At 32.8% G+C, this 15,356-nt stretch overlaps 1 protein-coding gene across 1 annotated transcript in view; it reads right to left on the bottom strand.

Annotated features, from left to right (window-relative positions):
• Positions 1-15,356, bottom strand: part of LOC150083873 (uncharacterized) — a 54,119-nt gene that overhangs the window by 7,194 nt on the left and 31,569 nt on the right. Inside the window, exons 8-14 of the mRNA XM_090375492.1 lie at positions 14,989-15,096; positions 14,196-14,345; positions 10,559-10,669; positions 9,581-9,782; positions 5,527-5,637; positions 2,780-2,910; positions 2,384-2,513 (exon numbers count right to left, since the gene is read on the bottom strand). Of these exons, the coding sequence (XP_090231618.1) occupies positions 2,384-2,513; positions 2,780-2,910; positions 5,527-5,637; positions 9,581-9,782; positions 10,559-10,669; positions 14,196-14,345; positions 14,989-15,096 (943 nt within the window). The remainder of the gene's footprint in view (positions 1-2,383; positions 2,514-2,779; positions 2,911-5,526; positions 5,638-9,580; positions 9,783-10,558; positions 10,670-14,195; positions 14,346-14,988; positions 15,097-15,356) is intronic.

Here is a 15,356-nt window from a genome sequence, read left to right on the forward strand (position 1 = left end):
CCTCCTCTAGCTCTCCTTTAAACTAGTATTAGTCTCAAATATGCAATCGAAGAAGAGGGTGATGGATATGGTACCTTTACCAAAAAAAAATTAAAGGCAAAAATTCTTTACGTGATTAACTTTTGTTAAAGAACTAAGCTTACTTATTGCACACTGCTTTATATAAATTTACTGCACAAAAATTTTTTCATCAAAAAATTACTCTAAAATTCCATTTATTCAGGTATTTTCACAGCCTTTTCTATACAGAGAAGGCTATGGGTAGTTAAACAACATGGGTACAGTAATAGTAAGTTGTATACATTTCTTGTAATTGAAATAAGAAAGATTATCTCCATTTTTGATCTCTACTACATGTAGCAAACAAATCTCAAATAATAAAAAAAATTTATTAACTTTCCATATGATTCTTTCATAACTGAAGCAAGTATTTTAAGAAATTGCTCTTCCCAACTTTAAATGTGAATTTGCCATTTTATTTATTTTTTTCACAAATAATATGACAAATTCATGTTTAAAGCAGATAATTTTATTTTAAAAAAATATTCCCTTTTTCAGTTCAAATGCTTTTCAATGATAATTGTAACCAAGGCTTTGGCAACATAAATTCAAAGAAGTAAGCAAAATTTTTACAGAAGATATGCACATCCATTTTGTTTCACTGTTATTTTTTAAACACTAGAAAAGTACTATAATGGTTATCGAGTAATGAATTCTTAGTACAAAATAACCAACAAATGAAAATTGCCCTTATTAAATCTGCTACAATAGAATCTGCTATAATTAATACGACAAGAAGACCTATCACTTCTATATCATTTTGCATAAAAATGATACAGAAGTGATAGGCCTTCTTATTTTTTTGCATAAAAGCAACTCAAATTGAGATCCAGGTTGTTGTTGTTGTTATTTTGGTTTTTAGGAGCATTAGCAACTAAGGCCATATTGCTCCAGGGATATGCAGTGGTCATTCCCTGACCTTTCCGCATCCTCCGTATTTAGTGGTCATGGGCTCAAACCCCAGTCTAATCAAGAAGCATGTGCTATGCACTGCTGCTCCTGCCCACCTGGCTACGGAGGCGCCCGAGAGATCCAGGTAGCTCTACTGCTGATGAAGTTGCACCTCACAATCGGTATCTGAAGAAGCACATTTCAAAAACCGAGGATGGCCTTAAAATTACTTTATGCACAAGATCAACTAAAATGTATATTTCAATATTAAAATGAGTAATACATATTATTTTCTAGGTATATCTTCTGGTACTAGTAAAAATAAAAATTTCATTAACGCTGAAAAAAATATAAATGTAATGCAGTTTACATTTTAGGCACCAGCATAACTTTTTTCATTGTCTTGGAATTTTCTACCCTGTTTTGGCATTACCAAATAGATAGCATCATGACAAAGGAAAAACAAAATTAATGAGAATAACTTGTACGTATGAACCCATACTGAGGATTTAAAAATAGGATTACTTCATTCCCACTGGCTAGCGACATTACACTTTTGAAAAACACCTGTTGACAGATTAAGTGACAAGCAACATGTATATTTAAAAAGTCAACACAGAGATTACTTGCTTAGGAAAGGAAACTATCAGTTAGCTTTCGGTTCCCATGGAACACCTTTACAGTAACTTTTCCACAGCTTTGTTCTACTCAATATGCAAAGGTTATCAGTTAAGTCACAGAAGTAAAGTAAATTTTCTTGAGAATAATCTTCTCAAGAATATTCTCATTTTATAGTATATACATGTTATCTAAGAATATTCTCTGCTCACATCACTAGTCCTCTGGAAAGAATGCTGCAGCCCTTCAACTTGCAATATCACAGCTACAGATGATCTGGTTTCCCCCCCCCCCCCATCAGTTCTGAAAAAAGAGTGCATGACAGAAAATAAGCAAATGTGGCAGCGGATACAGCATTCTTAACTGAAAGTATGCAGAAGTTTGCCGGTATTGCATTGCTCAATTATTTCAAAGGCATCACTAAACCTGACCAATGTATTACAGTGGTCAAGTTCATTAATGCAAAATTATTGTCATACCATTCCCTGATTTAAATAAACTTAATGAAAGTAGGCTGTTTTTTTTTTGTTTTGTAGAAAATATCCAATGTGAAATAATAATGATTATTATATTAGCTGGAATTATTAACAATAATTTCAAGAGGCACACATTAAAATTGTTATTAAATGTATTCAGTTAAAACATACATACATTCAGTTAAAACATGTTTTGTAACCATAACTTTTTAAGGCAGTTAATTAATCAACTACAATAACAACAATGAAATCTGAAGTTATTCAAGATTTTGCTGCTGGTATAACTTCCCAACAAAACCAAACTATATATAATACCAATTTTTTTTTTAACACGTTACCTGGACTGCCAACACTATCTTTACTACAATTATTTTCTAACTTTATTGTCATTCTATTATCACAAATATCCATGCAGCATAACACAGAAAAGAGATTTTGCCATTCTTCTAAAGTGCAATGTATTAGCACCTGAAATAAATAAGAAAAAATTTAGAAAGCACAAAGTAGCTATTTCTGCAGTTGTTTTATGAACTAAAGTCAGAAACCAAAAAAGAATTTACTTCAGAACGAAATAAAAAAGTTTTTAATTTATAAACAAAACATTTTTACTATGTAAACATTTTCCACAAATTCATATTTAAAACAAATAGCTAAGATTTTTTAAATTATTTAGAAACAAATACTGTATAATATAATTAAATATAAGAAAGAAGTATTTGAAGAAACATCTTTACCCTTGATAAAGTAGCCACCAGAGCTGCATATCTTGTAGTTTTTAAGTTTTTTAAATATTTCTTCAGCATAGTAACAGCATACGCTTCTTTCTTCCTGCTAAGATAACAGAGAAGTTCATAGAGTGATGGTTCTGCAATTTAAAGAAATATACATTACCTTAAGCTATATAATAAGGCACTAAAAGTAAATATTAAGATATGCAAAATATGATTTACATATATTATAATTTATGACCATGAAGAACAAAATATCAAGTTTAGGCAATATATATTTAACCATATGATTTTCCCCATCATATAATTTTCTAAGGTTTATTTGATTAGAAAATTAAGAAAGAGAAACATTTTTTTACATTAAATTTCCCCGTGTTCATTCTGGTGTGGAGTAAATAAGGGATACATTACTCACCTCTACCCGCTCCAAACGTAAAACTAAATTAAGGCTTAGATTTCATTTATCTTTTATCTGTAACTACTACTGATAATTCATGCAGTTTGTCACCATATATTTTTGTTTGATGCCCCTGCTACTGTCTAAACCATCTATAACAATTCTCAATATTACCAGAAGATTCTGATACTAACATACAGTACAAAGAGTCTCATCATATTTTCTATTTGAGATTTCTTCTCTGTCCATGGTTTCATCTCACAATATAGTATCTTGAATAACCGCAACTACACTGTATATATGCTGTTGTAGTTGTTTCTTGGTTATTTTTTGAAGCATCAACTACTTCAGCACAGTGCACCAGAGTTTAGGTACTCCTCATCTCTTGTATCAGGCATCATGTCTTTTAAGTTTTCAAAGGATATTCTGAAGATACAATAGCTTTTGCAACCAGAGTTGTAGATAATCCACTAGATCAAACCTACTGGTAACTCTCTAGGAGAAATCCAATAACCTACTGTATAAATCTTGCTGTCTCTGCTTGGCCAGTTCATGACCAGAGAGAGAGAGAGTCTAAACAGTGTGCATGCAAGTGGTACTGCCAAGGCTATATTATATAAGTCAAAGAGCTGGGTATATTCTTGCTTTGTGTATGCCATATCCAAAAATTTCATCAATTCATGAATCATGTCTGCCAACCTACCTCATCTACACCAATGCAACACGAATAATCAAAATAATAGAACAAGCTTATAAGTGAAAATATCTAAACATCCTAATTAATTTCACAATATGTGTTCTCAGTTTTAATCTTAATGATTCCATTTCCACCTAAAATAAACTAAGCCGCTTTACTTTTTCTACAGAATCTCAATGATCAGTTGACCAAACCACCACTCATCTCATTCCCCCTAATTATTAATGATTAGGGCAACTAACATGAGTGATTTCCTTCATTTTGCTCTTCTTCTATAATTCTATTCCTTTCACTTCAAATATGGTACTCATGCACATGTTCATTCTGATATATCCCTTGTCAGAGAATTCCTAATATGAAATCCCCTCTTTTCGATTTCCTCTGGCTTAAAATCTCTTAATATCTCTTTACCAGACCAATCAAGACTTTCTGACTGACTTCTTTCTTTGAAACAACTTTCTCCCACCTATCTTTCCTAACAATGAAGTCATTTTCATTAGCAATTTTAATGTTTACAACTCCAGCTTGCTTCAATTTTTTAGTTACATGGACACAGCTGATAAAGATGCTGAGCCTCTTGGAATTACTCATGATGTCATAAAACTTTTTAATTTACGTGCTAAATAATATTTCCTCATTTATTCCTTCTGTTTCTGTTCTTTGGAACAACATTTCTTCATATGGATTTCCTAAAAGTTACAATCTACAGAAATTCAAATCAAAAATCAATATGTATCTCCTGTCAGCTTTAAACTTATACACAGTACTAGAGTGCTGTTCATTGCAATACCTTTCATGTTTTGGATCATCAAAAAAAAAAAAAAAAAAAAACTCCAATCCTTACAGTTCTGAAGTGAATCACATATAACAAAACTGCATGTTTATGGCCAATTTACATTTTGTACAGCCCAATAAACCTGGAATAATATGGTGGTGAGGCTACTCCATGTAAAATGGAGTATCCTGATTGAAGAGCCTTTTACTTCTATGCATGCCTTCATTTTGGCATAACAAAATAGATAGCAGGTAAAAAGTAACATATTTTATTCTACAATAACACTGCATTTAAAATTAAGCAATATTCCATAATTTTAAATAATGTTAAGTTATTAACTAATATTTTTAATGTTAAATAATATTATTTAACATTAAGGAATAATAATAATTAATATTGCAACAGATCTTATCTGGTTGATAAATCATGCCAAATTTTAAAGTAAACAGTTTTACCAAAGATGAGTGGAAAAAATAAAAAAATAAAGAAACTGATATTCTGCATATTTCCTCCAGCCCAATTATTAAACGTTGATAAAAAATATGATTAAGAACAGAGAATGGGCAAGAATCAGACCAAAGACTACTGAGGGGAGGAAAAAATGTCAAAAAGTTGAAATACAGCAAATCCATAGAATCAAATATGAAAAGGAAGGAGGTCACCTGAATGAATGAACATGATCAGCTTATACTCAAATCCGATGTGATATAAATTCCAACAGCCCAATAGTTCTACTACAAGGTGAGAATTGCTACAATACTAAAGATTATTCTTAAATTTTAAGGTTAAACATCTTACCCAAAGTTCTAACTTGGGTCTTCAATTATACTTCATTATTTTTAAAGGATAATATCAATATTTTAGTAATAATAATAATATCATACCATGATTTTTCTGTTTCATAGGAGACACTTGAGGTACAAACTCCATTAGATAAACTCTGATAGAGGGATTCATCTTACTAACTTTTAATTTCAGCCATATTTCATCTTTATCTAGTGAAAAGAAAGAAGGATAAATCATGCATTACCTCTATTTTGTATACACAACTATAAAAAAAGAAACAGAATTATAAACATTAAAAAACTAAAATACTGAAAACTGCATGCATACATGTGTATTGGCATTTTATGATAAGTTTCCTTCTACATGGAAATTTGCTCAATTCAACCAATTCCTAAAAAGGATAACTAATCTCTCCTGTCCAATAATTATTTTATACTCATATCTAAACTGATCAAACCAGTTGGATATCTATTAACATAAACAGGAAGCAAAATCTCTTAAAGATTCAAAACAAGAAATTAAAAATATATATATTTTTCATCTTTTGTTTCTTGTTAATAAGGAACAAAAGACAATGAATTTCAGCACCAAGCAAAACAATGGCAATTACAACAATGTATTTAAATCAAATATGTGCTTTTGACAGACATAAATGTTTTTGGGTACTGTCTGTCCCTGACATATTTATACAGGGTATCTCAAAAATACACGGCATAACTTCAGGAATGAGTTCCTCATGTGTAGACAATAAAAATATTTTATATCAACATAGTTCCGGAAATGCTTGGTTTCAGAGTTTTGAAGGTCTGTCTATGACACTTAACTGTTCACATCACCTTACAGTAATTGTTCAAAATGTCCACCTTCTGCCTGAATACAGGCCTCACATCGACGTCTCATGGACTCGCGAAGATGATGTCAAATTCCTGGCATTTTTCGTATTGTCTCACAACCTGCCACAATTCGATTGTGGAGAGTTTCCACATCAGCTACCGGAGTCGAATACACCAATGACTTTAAATGGCCCCGCAAGAAGAAATCTAGTGGGTTTAAATCAGATGAGTGCAGAGGCCAGGCAGTTGGTCCACCTCTACCTATCCACCGACCAGGAAACCTTCGATTTGGGTAATTGCTGGCTAGGCGGCTGAAATGTGCGGGAGTGCCATCGTGCATGAAGTGTGCTTGTTGATGAATGATCAGTGGCGTGTCGTCCAAGAAATCAGGCATGTTGTTTTCCAGAAAGTTTCTGTACACCTGCCCTGTGAGTTTGTTTGGAAGTACATGGGGCCCAAATAACTTATCACCAAAAACACCCGCCCAGATGTTGAGGCTGAACCGCTGTTGGTGATGTGACGGAAGAATTGCATGTGGGTTCCCCTCGGCCCATACATGCTGATTGTGAATGTTTTGGATTCCGTCATTACTCGTGCAGCATAATCTGCTGGTGACAAGGCCTGTGCCCATTGCAGATGGTAAGGATACAGTTGGTGTTCTTGAAACACTCTCCAAATAGTCAAACGTTGAACGGCCAGTTGCATTGCTATTCTGCATGTGCTGATTCCAGGAGTGGCATGCACAACATCCAAAATCTTCTCCTCTACTTCAGGAGTCATAGATCTTGGTTGTCCTCTGTCAGCAACACAAGGTGTAAAGGTCCCATGTTCACAAAGGCGGCAATGGATACCTTCAAATGTTTTCCTGTCTGGACATCTTTGTTCTGGAAACCTTTTGTGGTACAAACGACAAGCCTCCAGAGCATTGCCGTCTGCCAAACCATACATAAAGTGCATATCCACTTACTCCTGATTTGAGTACATGGTCGGAATGGAAAACCACCAGATTCTGTCAGTATCTTGTGATGAAGGAAATCACCTGTGGGAGATAAGACATTCTGGTTAATAACTCGGGAACCAAGCATTTCCGGAACTATGTTGATATAAAATATTTTTATTGTCTACATATGAGGAACTCATTCCCGAAGTTATGCCGTGTATTTTTGAGACACCCTGTATATGTGTACAAGAAATGGTTAAGGAGAAATTTGATGAAGGAAAATTATATGGGGTGAAGATGAGGAGAAAGGTGAGAGTGTTAGATTTGCAGACGATATGGCACTGGTGTTGGCAGATTCTGTGGAAGAATTGTAGAAATTAGTTAATAGGTTAAAGTAAAGTTGTGACAGGATTGCAATGAGGATAAATGCTGAGAAAACAAAAGTTATACAAATGGGAAGAGAAAGTAAGTTAAATACTGAAATAGGATTAGAGCTGTTGGTTGTTATAGAATTTTAGGTGCATTAATGACTTATGACTATATTGCACTGTATATATTATGTCTTCAAATTAAGTGTTCTGTGATCAATTTGCTTGTTTGCTGTATGGGAAACCTGAGTTTCTGGGAGATAAAAACTATGCAGTCCTCACACCTGAAACCAACTCAGCCAGATTGTGAAAAAAAAGTCCAGAAAAATTCCTTGCATCATCAACAGTATGCAAACTTTTCCACCTGATATTGGGAGGAGAGTGCTTGTATTCACTATGCTACCTGAAAGGGCTAGGAGGAGAGAATAGAAACAGGTGAACGAATATAGGCATTTGGGAAGCCTAATGGTGGAAAAAGCAAAGAGCAGTAATGAATTAAGAATAACAATGGGTAAAAAACTTTTGAAAAGCAAAGAAGAATATAATGAGGGGGAGAGTTAGGTATTGATTTAAGGAAAACATTAGTATGATGTCACATGGAGTGTGGTATTTTATGAAGCAGAGGCATGGTTATTGAAATAAACAGAAGGCAAAAGAGAAACTGGACTGGACATATTCCACCTGGTGAGAGATTGATGAAGGATGTGATGGAGGGAAAAGCTGAGAAGAAGCCCAAAGGGAGATTAAGGAAAAACTATGATAGATGGAGTGAGAGGGGATGGTGAATGTGGGGAAATTCCCTGAAAAAACAAATGGAAAAAAATCACTCTTCAGGGTCTGTAGAACAGCAGGAAAATCGCTCATGAAAGGAACACAAGTGATTTCCCCAATATCAATAAAGACATGGACTATATTATCAACAAATAAACTAATAATGAGCTGGATTTGCACTACCAACAGTTAATGAAAACTGATAGTGCAAATATTACAGAGAGCAGTGAAGTAACACAGAGGTGTAAATGAAGAATGGACAGATGCTGGGATGCCATATAACATTTACCATATGACAGAATTTGAAACTTCTTGAAATTCTGAAGACCTCAGTTTGGAACACTATATACAAATGGAAAGCAGCTGGCCATGTTAAAAGTGGATATGGACCAGAGAAACTGCATATTTTCATAACAAGAGACCCCCCCAAATGATTATGTTGTTCAGAAAAACCTGACCCAACATGCCAAAAAATTATTCAAACAGCCTAAGAATGAACTGAAGCAGTTGTAGCAACAGGGTATGAGATGTTGATGCTGCTTACAAACCTTTCATTATGAAAGTTAATCCACAGTAATGAATGCAATGATGTTATAATTGAAAAAACTATCCTCTGTAAGACTGCAAAAGAATTCTCTGGATTCTTATAGCTCAATAATTTTGTGACATCCTTAGTAACACTGATCTTCCAATATCAACACAATTTTGGCAAACAACCAGCATTTTTCAACAGGACAATTCCCCTGTCAGAGCTTGACGTATGACAGTTTGTGTTGGGGAGAACAATGTGACAATAACAGACTGGCTTTCTCTGATCCCAACAGAATCATTGTGGGATGAACCAGAAATGCACGTAAGAATTCATTCAGAGATACAAACATCACTCGCCCAATTCGAACTTCCTCTGCTATGAGAATGAAGAAATATTTTCATCAACACATCAATTAGCAAAATCTATTCCACAGATACTATCTGTTGTTTTAATGGCAAAAGGAGATATCTTAGACCACATTAAAATTTGATCTGTAAATCAATATTGTCTTTCTGTTGATATTCTAATAATTTCAGTAACACAGTGGGCAACAACATTTTCTTTTTCAGCTGAGTCTTATTAATTTATAACTTATCTATTAACCAAACTATTTACAAATTTCTTCAAAACTTGGTTAAGAAAAAATAGCTATATTTATTTTGACAATACTAATGTATAATTATAAAAAATACAAAATTAGTATATTACCATTTAGGAACTGTATTCCCAATTCCTTATGCATCCGTGCTAGGAGGCCTAAAATAGAAACAACTGAACTTTTCCGAAGCCCGCTGCATTCAGCTCGAAACTGATCCACTAAATGACACAGGCACAGGAGCAAAGGGGCCATACTAATCGATTGCATCCATGTTTTCAATGCAGGATTGCAACATGTCATTTGACAACAGTGCTGTGAGATAAAAATAAAAAAAATTAAATTAAACAATATTAGTTGAATCACTGATACACTTTATTACATTTCATTGAAGTAACTCAAATTTCATATGATATTCTCAGAGTTGGCTTCTTTTGATTAGCACCATTAGTTATCAATGAATCATGTTTAATAAATGTGCATTGAAGCTTGTCTATCATGTAATTAAAAAAAAAAACGGACAGTTCCAAGAAAATCCTGCATCTTCTGCCCTGAGACACTCAGTCCTGCTTGAAGAAGACTGAAATTCTATGTAAAACTCTTTTTCTTTATTCATTCTGTGTGTGTGTGTGTGTGTGTGTGTGTGTGTGTGTGTGTGTGTGTGTGTGTGTGTGTGTGTGTGTGTGTGTGTGTGTGTGTGTGTGTGTGTGCGCGCGCGTGCACATGTATGTGTGCATTGTGTGTGATAATACATACAAAAAAGTTACAATCCAATCAATTTTAAATATTGAGTTTAATTATCTTTTTTATAATCAGCTGGACTGATTATCAAAAAGGGAAAAAATCTTTATTTAGCAAACTTTTCTTTCAGCAGCCTTAAGAATCCTTTTTGAATAAATAACTACAATTGAAAAATATAACAATGGAAACTCATGTGCAACACTTAGGTGTTTTGAAATTTTATATTATTTATTAAATAGAAATAAATATTCTGAGTTAAGAATAGAATATTTTATATTATCCTTAAACAATCTCAAAGAAAACTATTAAGTTAATTTTGTTTTTGTTAGCTCATTTATTTGCATTCTTACCTCTAATAACTGTAAAGATACTTTCAGTTGTCCAGATGATGATGAGAGATAGGGTAATACACAGTTGGAAATCAGTTCATTTAATGAAATAAGCTTTGTGTCACCATTTACCTGTAACAGTAATAATGCTATTAACATAATGACTTCATATGTAAGAAATAGAGCAATGGACAAAAAATCTCAAACTTAACAAAACTTTGAAATTATTATTTAAAAGTATATTTCAATGAAATATTTCAAATGAAATATATTTTAACATCAAAACTATAATACATTATAATAAATTAGAAAAATACATATGTTTCTATTTACTGCCATTTGCTTTAACTTTTAAATCCTATTTATTGACTTGCTATTAGTATTAATCAGGCTAAATGATGCAAGGAAGCAAATCTATTCTGTATTAGTCAAAAAAAAATTAAATAAATCTTTCGTCAATCACAATTTGCTCATTTCTAAAAAAGTAACAATCCAATTCCACCTTTGGGAACAATTTATTCCAATGGTCAACAATGCATTGCCCAAAGGGGAACTTCATAAGATCTAATCTTCTATTGCTTCCCAAAATTTTATATCTGTGTACCCTTATAATTGTTTCCCTAACAATGTGAAAATACCTCCCTCATTCAATCTGCTTACTCTGTTAAGGATCTTAATCACCTCTATCAGGTCACCCGTGACATGTCTAATCTCTGGCTCTGCAGCCCGTATCTAAAGTGTTCCTCATAGGCACAATCTTTTGCTCTCTAAGACAGTCTAGTTTCCCATCTTTGGACTCCTTCCAGAAGACCTATGTCTCTGTTGTTGTGAAGATTTTATGACACAGGAGCTACACAGACTATAATGCACCTATTTTACACTGATGAGCAAGATTTTCTACTATTAGAGAAATTATTTAGGCATTAGATTACACATAGTAGTTTACATGTAGCACAATTTATGTTTTAGAAAGGAGAAAATTCTTGCCACTTCCAGATATCAGCTAAAAGATGGATCGTGGAGTGGGTAGTATTTATTATAGACCAACAAAAATGTTGCTTGTCATGTTTCATCATATAAAGCACACTACAAGGATATGTTTGATATATCATAAGTAAGCTGGGTCTTACAATTTGAACACTGTGGTGGATCAGAAGAAGAAGTAGGTAGAAGCGTGTTAAGTGAGTGCAGCCTATCCTTAACCTGGCTAGTACAACTTCTTCATGTCTGTCATCTTGTAAGCTGGTTTTCCAAGATTTAAGGATTGGTTTAAATCCATAAAACTCATTGCTCACTTAAATATATCAGCTCTATCACCATTTTTCAATACACTATCCCTTTATGACAGATTTATAATCACTAAATGAGAATAGTACACTAAAGGAAGAGCCAATACAATCAGATGCTGATTTGGCAGCTGTCTGTACATTCATTCCCTGAAGTCCTATGTCTTCTTTTTTAGGTATTATAGTTTTGACGTCCTGATCTGAATACAATATTTCAGATGAGGTTTTACCATTGTTTTATAAAGAGGAATAATAACACCTTTCTCCCTGTTGGTAAGATCCTTTGATCACTGATAGGATATCCTAAGCCTTCCTAGCCATCAGCATACACTGCAAAGAAAATTTCATATCTGCTTGTATCCTAACCCCTCCCCCAAACCATTCTCATACCACCTTTAATTCCACATACCCTACTCGGTATGTCATTTCCAGATTTCTTTTCCTCAAATGCAAAATTAGTGGGATTAAAATTCATTTGCTAGCTTTCAAGCCATAGGTGTAATCAATCTAAGTAATTTTGGAGCAGCATAGCCTAGTCTCAACTGTTAACAATCCAACATACTTTTAAATTGTCAGCAAACTTTGGCAGTTTAACCAATATCATTGAGAAAAATCATAAACAAGAGGAGCCAACACTGAATCCTGAGAGGATTCAGCTCACTACACTAGTCCACTCTAAAGAATATCCATTAATTACCACCCATCACCTTTCATTTATCCACCCCTGATCCAACTGAGGACCTTCCCAATGATCCCAGCACACTCCAGTTTATACAATAGCCTCTCATGGTGGAATTAAGTGCTTTATTAAAAATTATATACAATATAAAAAATTGTTTCCAGCCTCTAATGGAGCGATATGGCCTTAGTTGCTATTGCTCCTAAAAAACAAATAACAACAACAACAACCAGCCTCTAAATACTTTATAACTTCATCATAACAATTAAGTAGATTTGTCACATAAGACTGTCTTCACAAAGAAATATTGTGATCCCCCTTAGGACATCATTCTTATCAATCCTTAATCACTGATTCTATTATCTTACCCACTACAGAAGTCAAACTCACTGGTCTATAGACCCATTTTCAACTGGGTCCTTATGAAATGGGTGAGATATCTGTGCTTCTCCAGTCTGAAGAAATTATCATCCCAGTGATGATGTCCAAAGCAATCCTAATGGTATTATGCACTCCTTGTAGCATTATTTAATAATAATTGAGTGCACCCCATCTACCCCAAGAGCCTTACGCTCTTTCAATGTCAATAGTTTTTCTGATAGTTGTATGTCCTCTCAATCAAATGTACTTTCAACTGTAAAATGATATGAAAAAATACCTGTTCAACTTATATGTAACTGGATTGTCCACGATTTCACCATTTTAGACCTAGAGGGACCTACATGATTTACAGCCTTCTTTTTTGCGTCAACACATGAGGAAAAGGTTCATAGTTCTTTTCAGTTTTTGTCAGTGATTTCTATACTCAACTTTTGCCTTTCTTATCTGATCTGTAGCACTGTCACATATCTGCTTATAATTCTCATATGTGGCAGTGTCACATGGTAATGTGTAACAATCCCATGCCTTCCTTCCTTCCTTCTTTAGCTATATAAGATCTATTAACTCTCGTGTTATCCACTGTAATATCCTCCTTTTGTGAAAGATGCTTTACCAATGGAATAAATACATTTGTATCTTCCAGGATAATTTGTTTAAACATTTTTAGCAGAGCATTCATATCCAGTGACTAAAAATACCATCTCAGCTGACAGAGCATAAGATCCTAAACCAACTGTCTCCTCACCTTAAAATTGAAATCCCCTCCTTTGCCCACTGAAATTTCCTTGGATACATATTTTACAATGTTATGGCTGCTACTTGTTAGTAAAAATTAATAACAATGCTTCAACCAAATGCACTCTTTTCATTTTTAATTAACTTTTTTGTTGAATTAGGTATATAGTGCAAATAGGTATAAACATATAGACAGATATAGAAAAAAATTATGTGAATCTAGACATCAGTAAAATTTTTGTCATATCTACAACTCTTCCAGATATTCTTATGCCTTTACCATGATTATGACTCCAGTTCATTAAAAAAAACAAAAAAAAAACTAATATATTATTTTTTAAAAAATAGTGTTTTATATGAAAATCTGTTAAGAATTGCATATATATCCAAACAGATAAAAAAAAAGGGAGTACATTAACATTCACAGAATGTAAGCATAAAACATCATAAAATATATAACTATTACAACTTATTTGTTACAAAACTATTACAATTTTATTATGACAAATCAGACCTTACGTATTAAAATTATTAACTGAATTTTGTAATAAAACAGAAACAGAATTGCAACATTTACCTGAAGCAGATTTTGAATAAAGGAAACCATATTTTGGGCCTGTATTGATTTAAAGTCTTTGTTTAAGCACTGAACCAAAGTTTCTACTAATAATGATGGAGAAGATGCATTTTTCTGAAAAGTACACGCTGAAGAAATAACCTGCAACATCTAATAGCAATGATATGTATTAAAAATGAATCCATATAACAAGCATATCCAGCACAATAATTAAAATTAAAATACATATTAAAATCAGGATTAAAATACATATAAATTAACCCAGCATAGTTTAAGCATATGCTAGGTGAGCACAGTTTAATATGTTTGTTAATGAACACACATAATATGTATAAGCACAAGTCCTTAAGAGTTCGTCACATTTTTGCTCAAAATGAAAAGAAATTTCATACATTCTATTATTCAGGAAAATTTCAAAATGTCAAACTAGAATTTACCTGAATTCATTTGAATCTAGACAAGAGTAAAACTTCAAAGGTCTTATTTAAAGGTCATGTCTCAAATTAGAAAAAGGCACTAGGTATCAATATGTTCATGTAGCTAGTTTAATAATTGTCTTAATCTGCAAACATGGAAAGCACCTACTCCTTTATTGAAAGGAATTTTTTTCATTATTCTTGGTTCATATTTAAATAATAAAACAATAATAAAATTCAAAAAATTATAAAGAATCATTTTCTGCATAAGAATGTGCTCCTCAGCCAACATAGCAGAATAAAATCTTACTTTCAATTTCTGGTTAATGAAAGTTTTTTTTTTTTTTTATGCATTTAGTAGAAAAACAGAAACTAACCTGTACAATAATGGAAATCTGTCCACTATTTTCTACTGCTTGATAAACAATTTTAGAGACAGTCTCTTCAGCTGACTGTAGGCAAACACACAAAACTTGGTTTTCAATCTAAAAATAATAAAATTACAGCATAAAATTCACTTAGTGGGTTGCAATTTCAACTAACAATTAATAAAAATTAAAAAATATATAATTTTGTTAGAAAATTAGAAAGTTTTAATTTAAGAATAATGCAAATAGATAAAATCATTACTACAAAACAAATAAATACAATTATGCTTCTATACAAGTTTCCTTATATATTTCTGCACATTTTTATCAGTCATATTCTTTTGGTTTAACAACATGTTAAATATAGTGCACTGAGC

Source organism: Mastigoproctus giganteus, chromosome 6, assembly GCF_048544385.1.
Source record: "Mastigoproctus giganteus isolate SK-2022 chromosome 6, ASM4854438v1, whole genome shotgun sequence".
Classification (NCBI taxonomy): Eukaryota; Metazoa; Arthropoda; class Arachnida; order Uropygi; family Thelyphonidae; genus Mastigoproctus; species Mastigoproctus giganteus.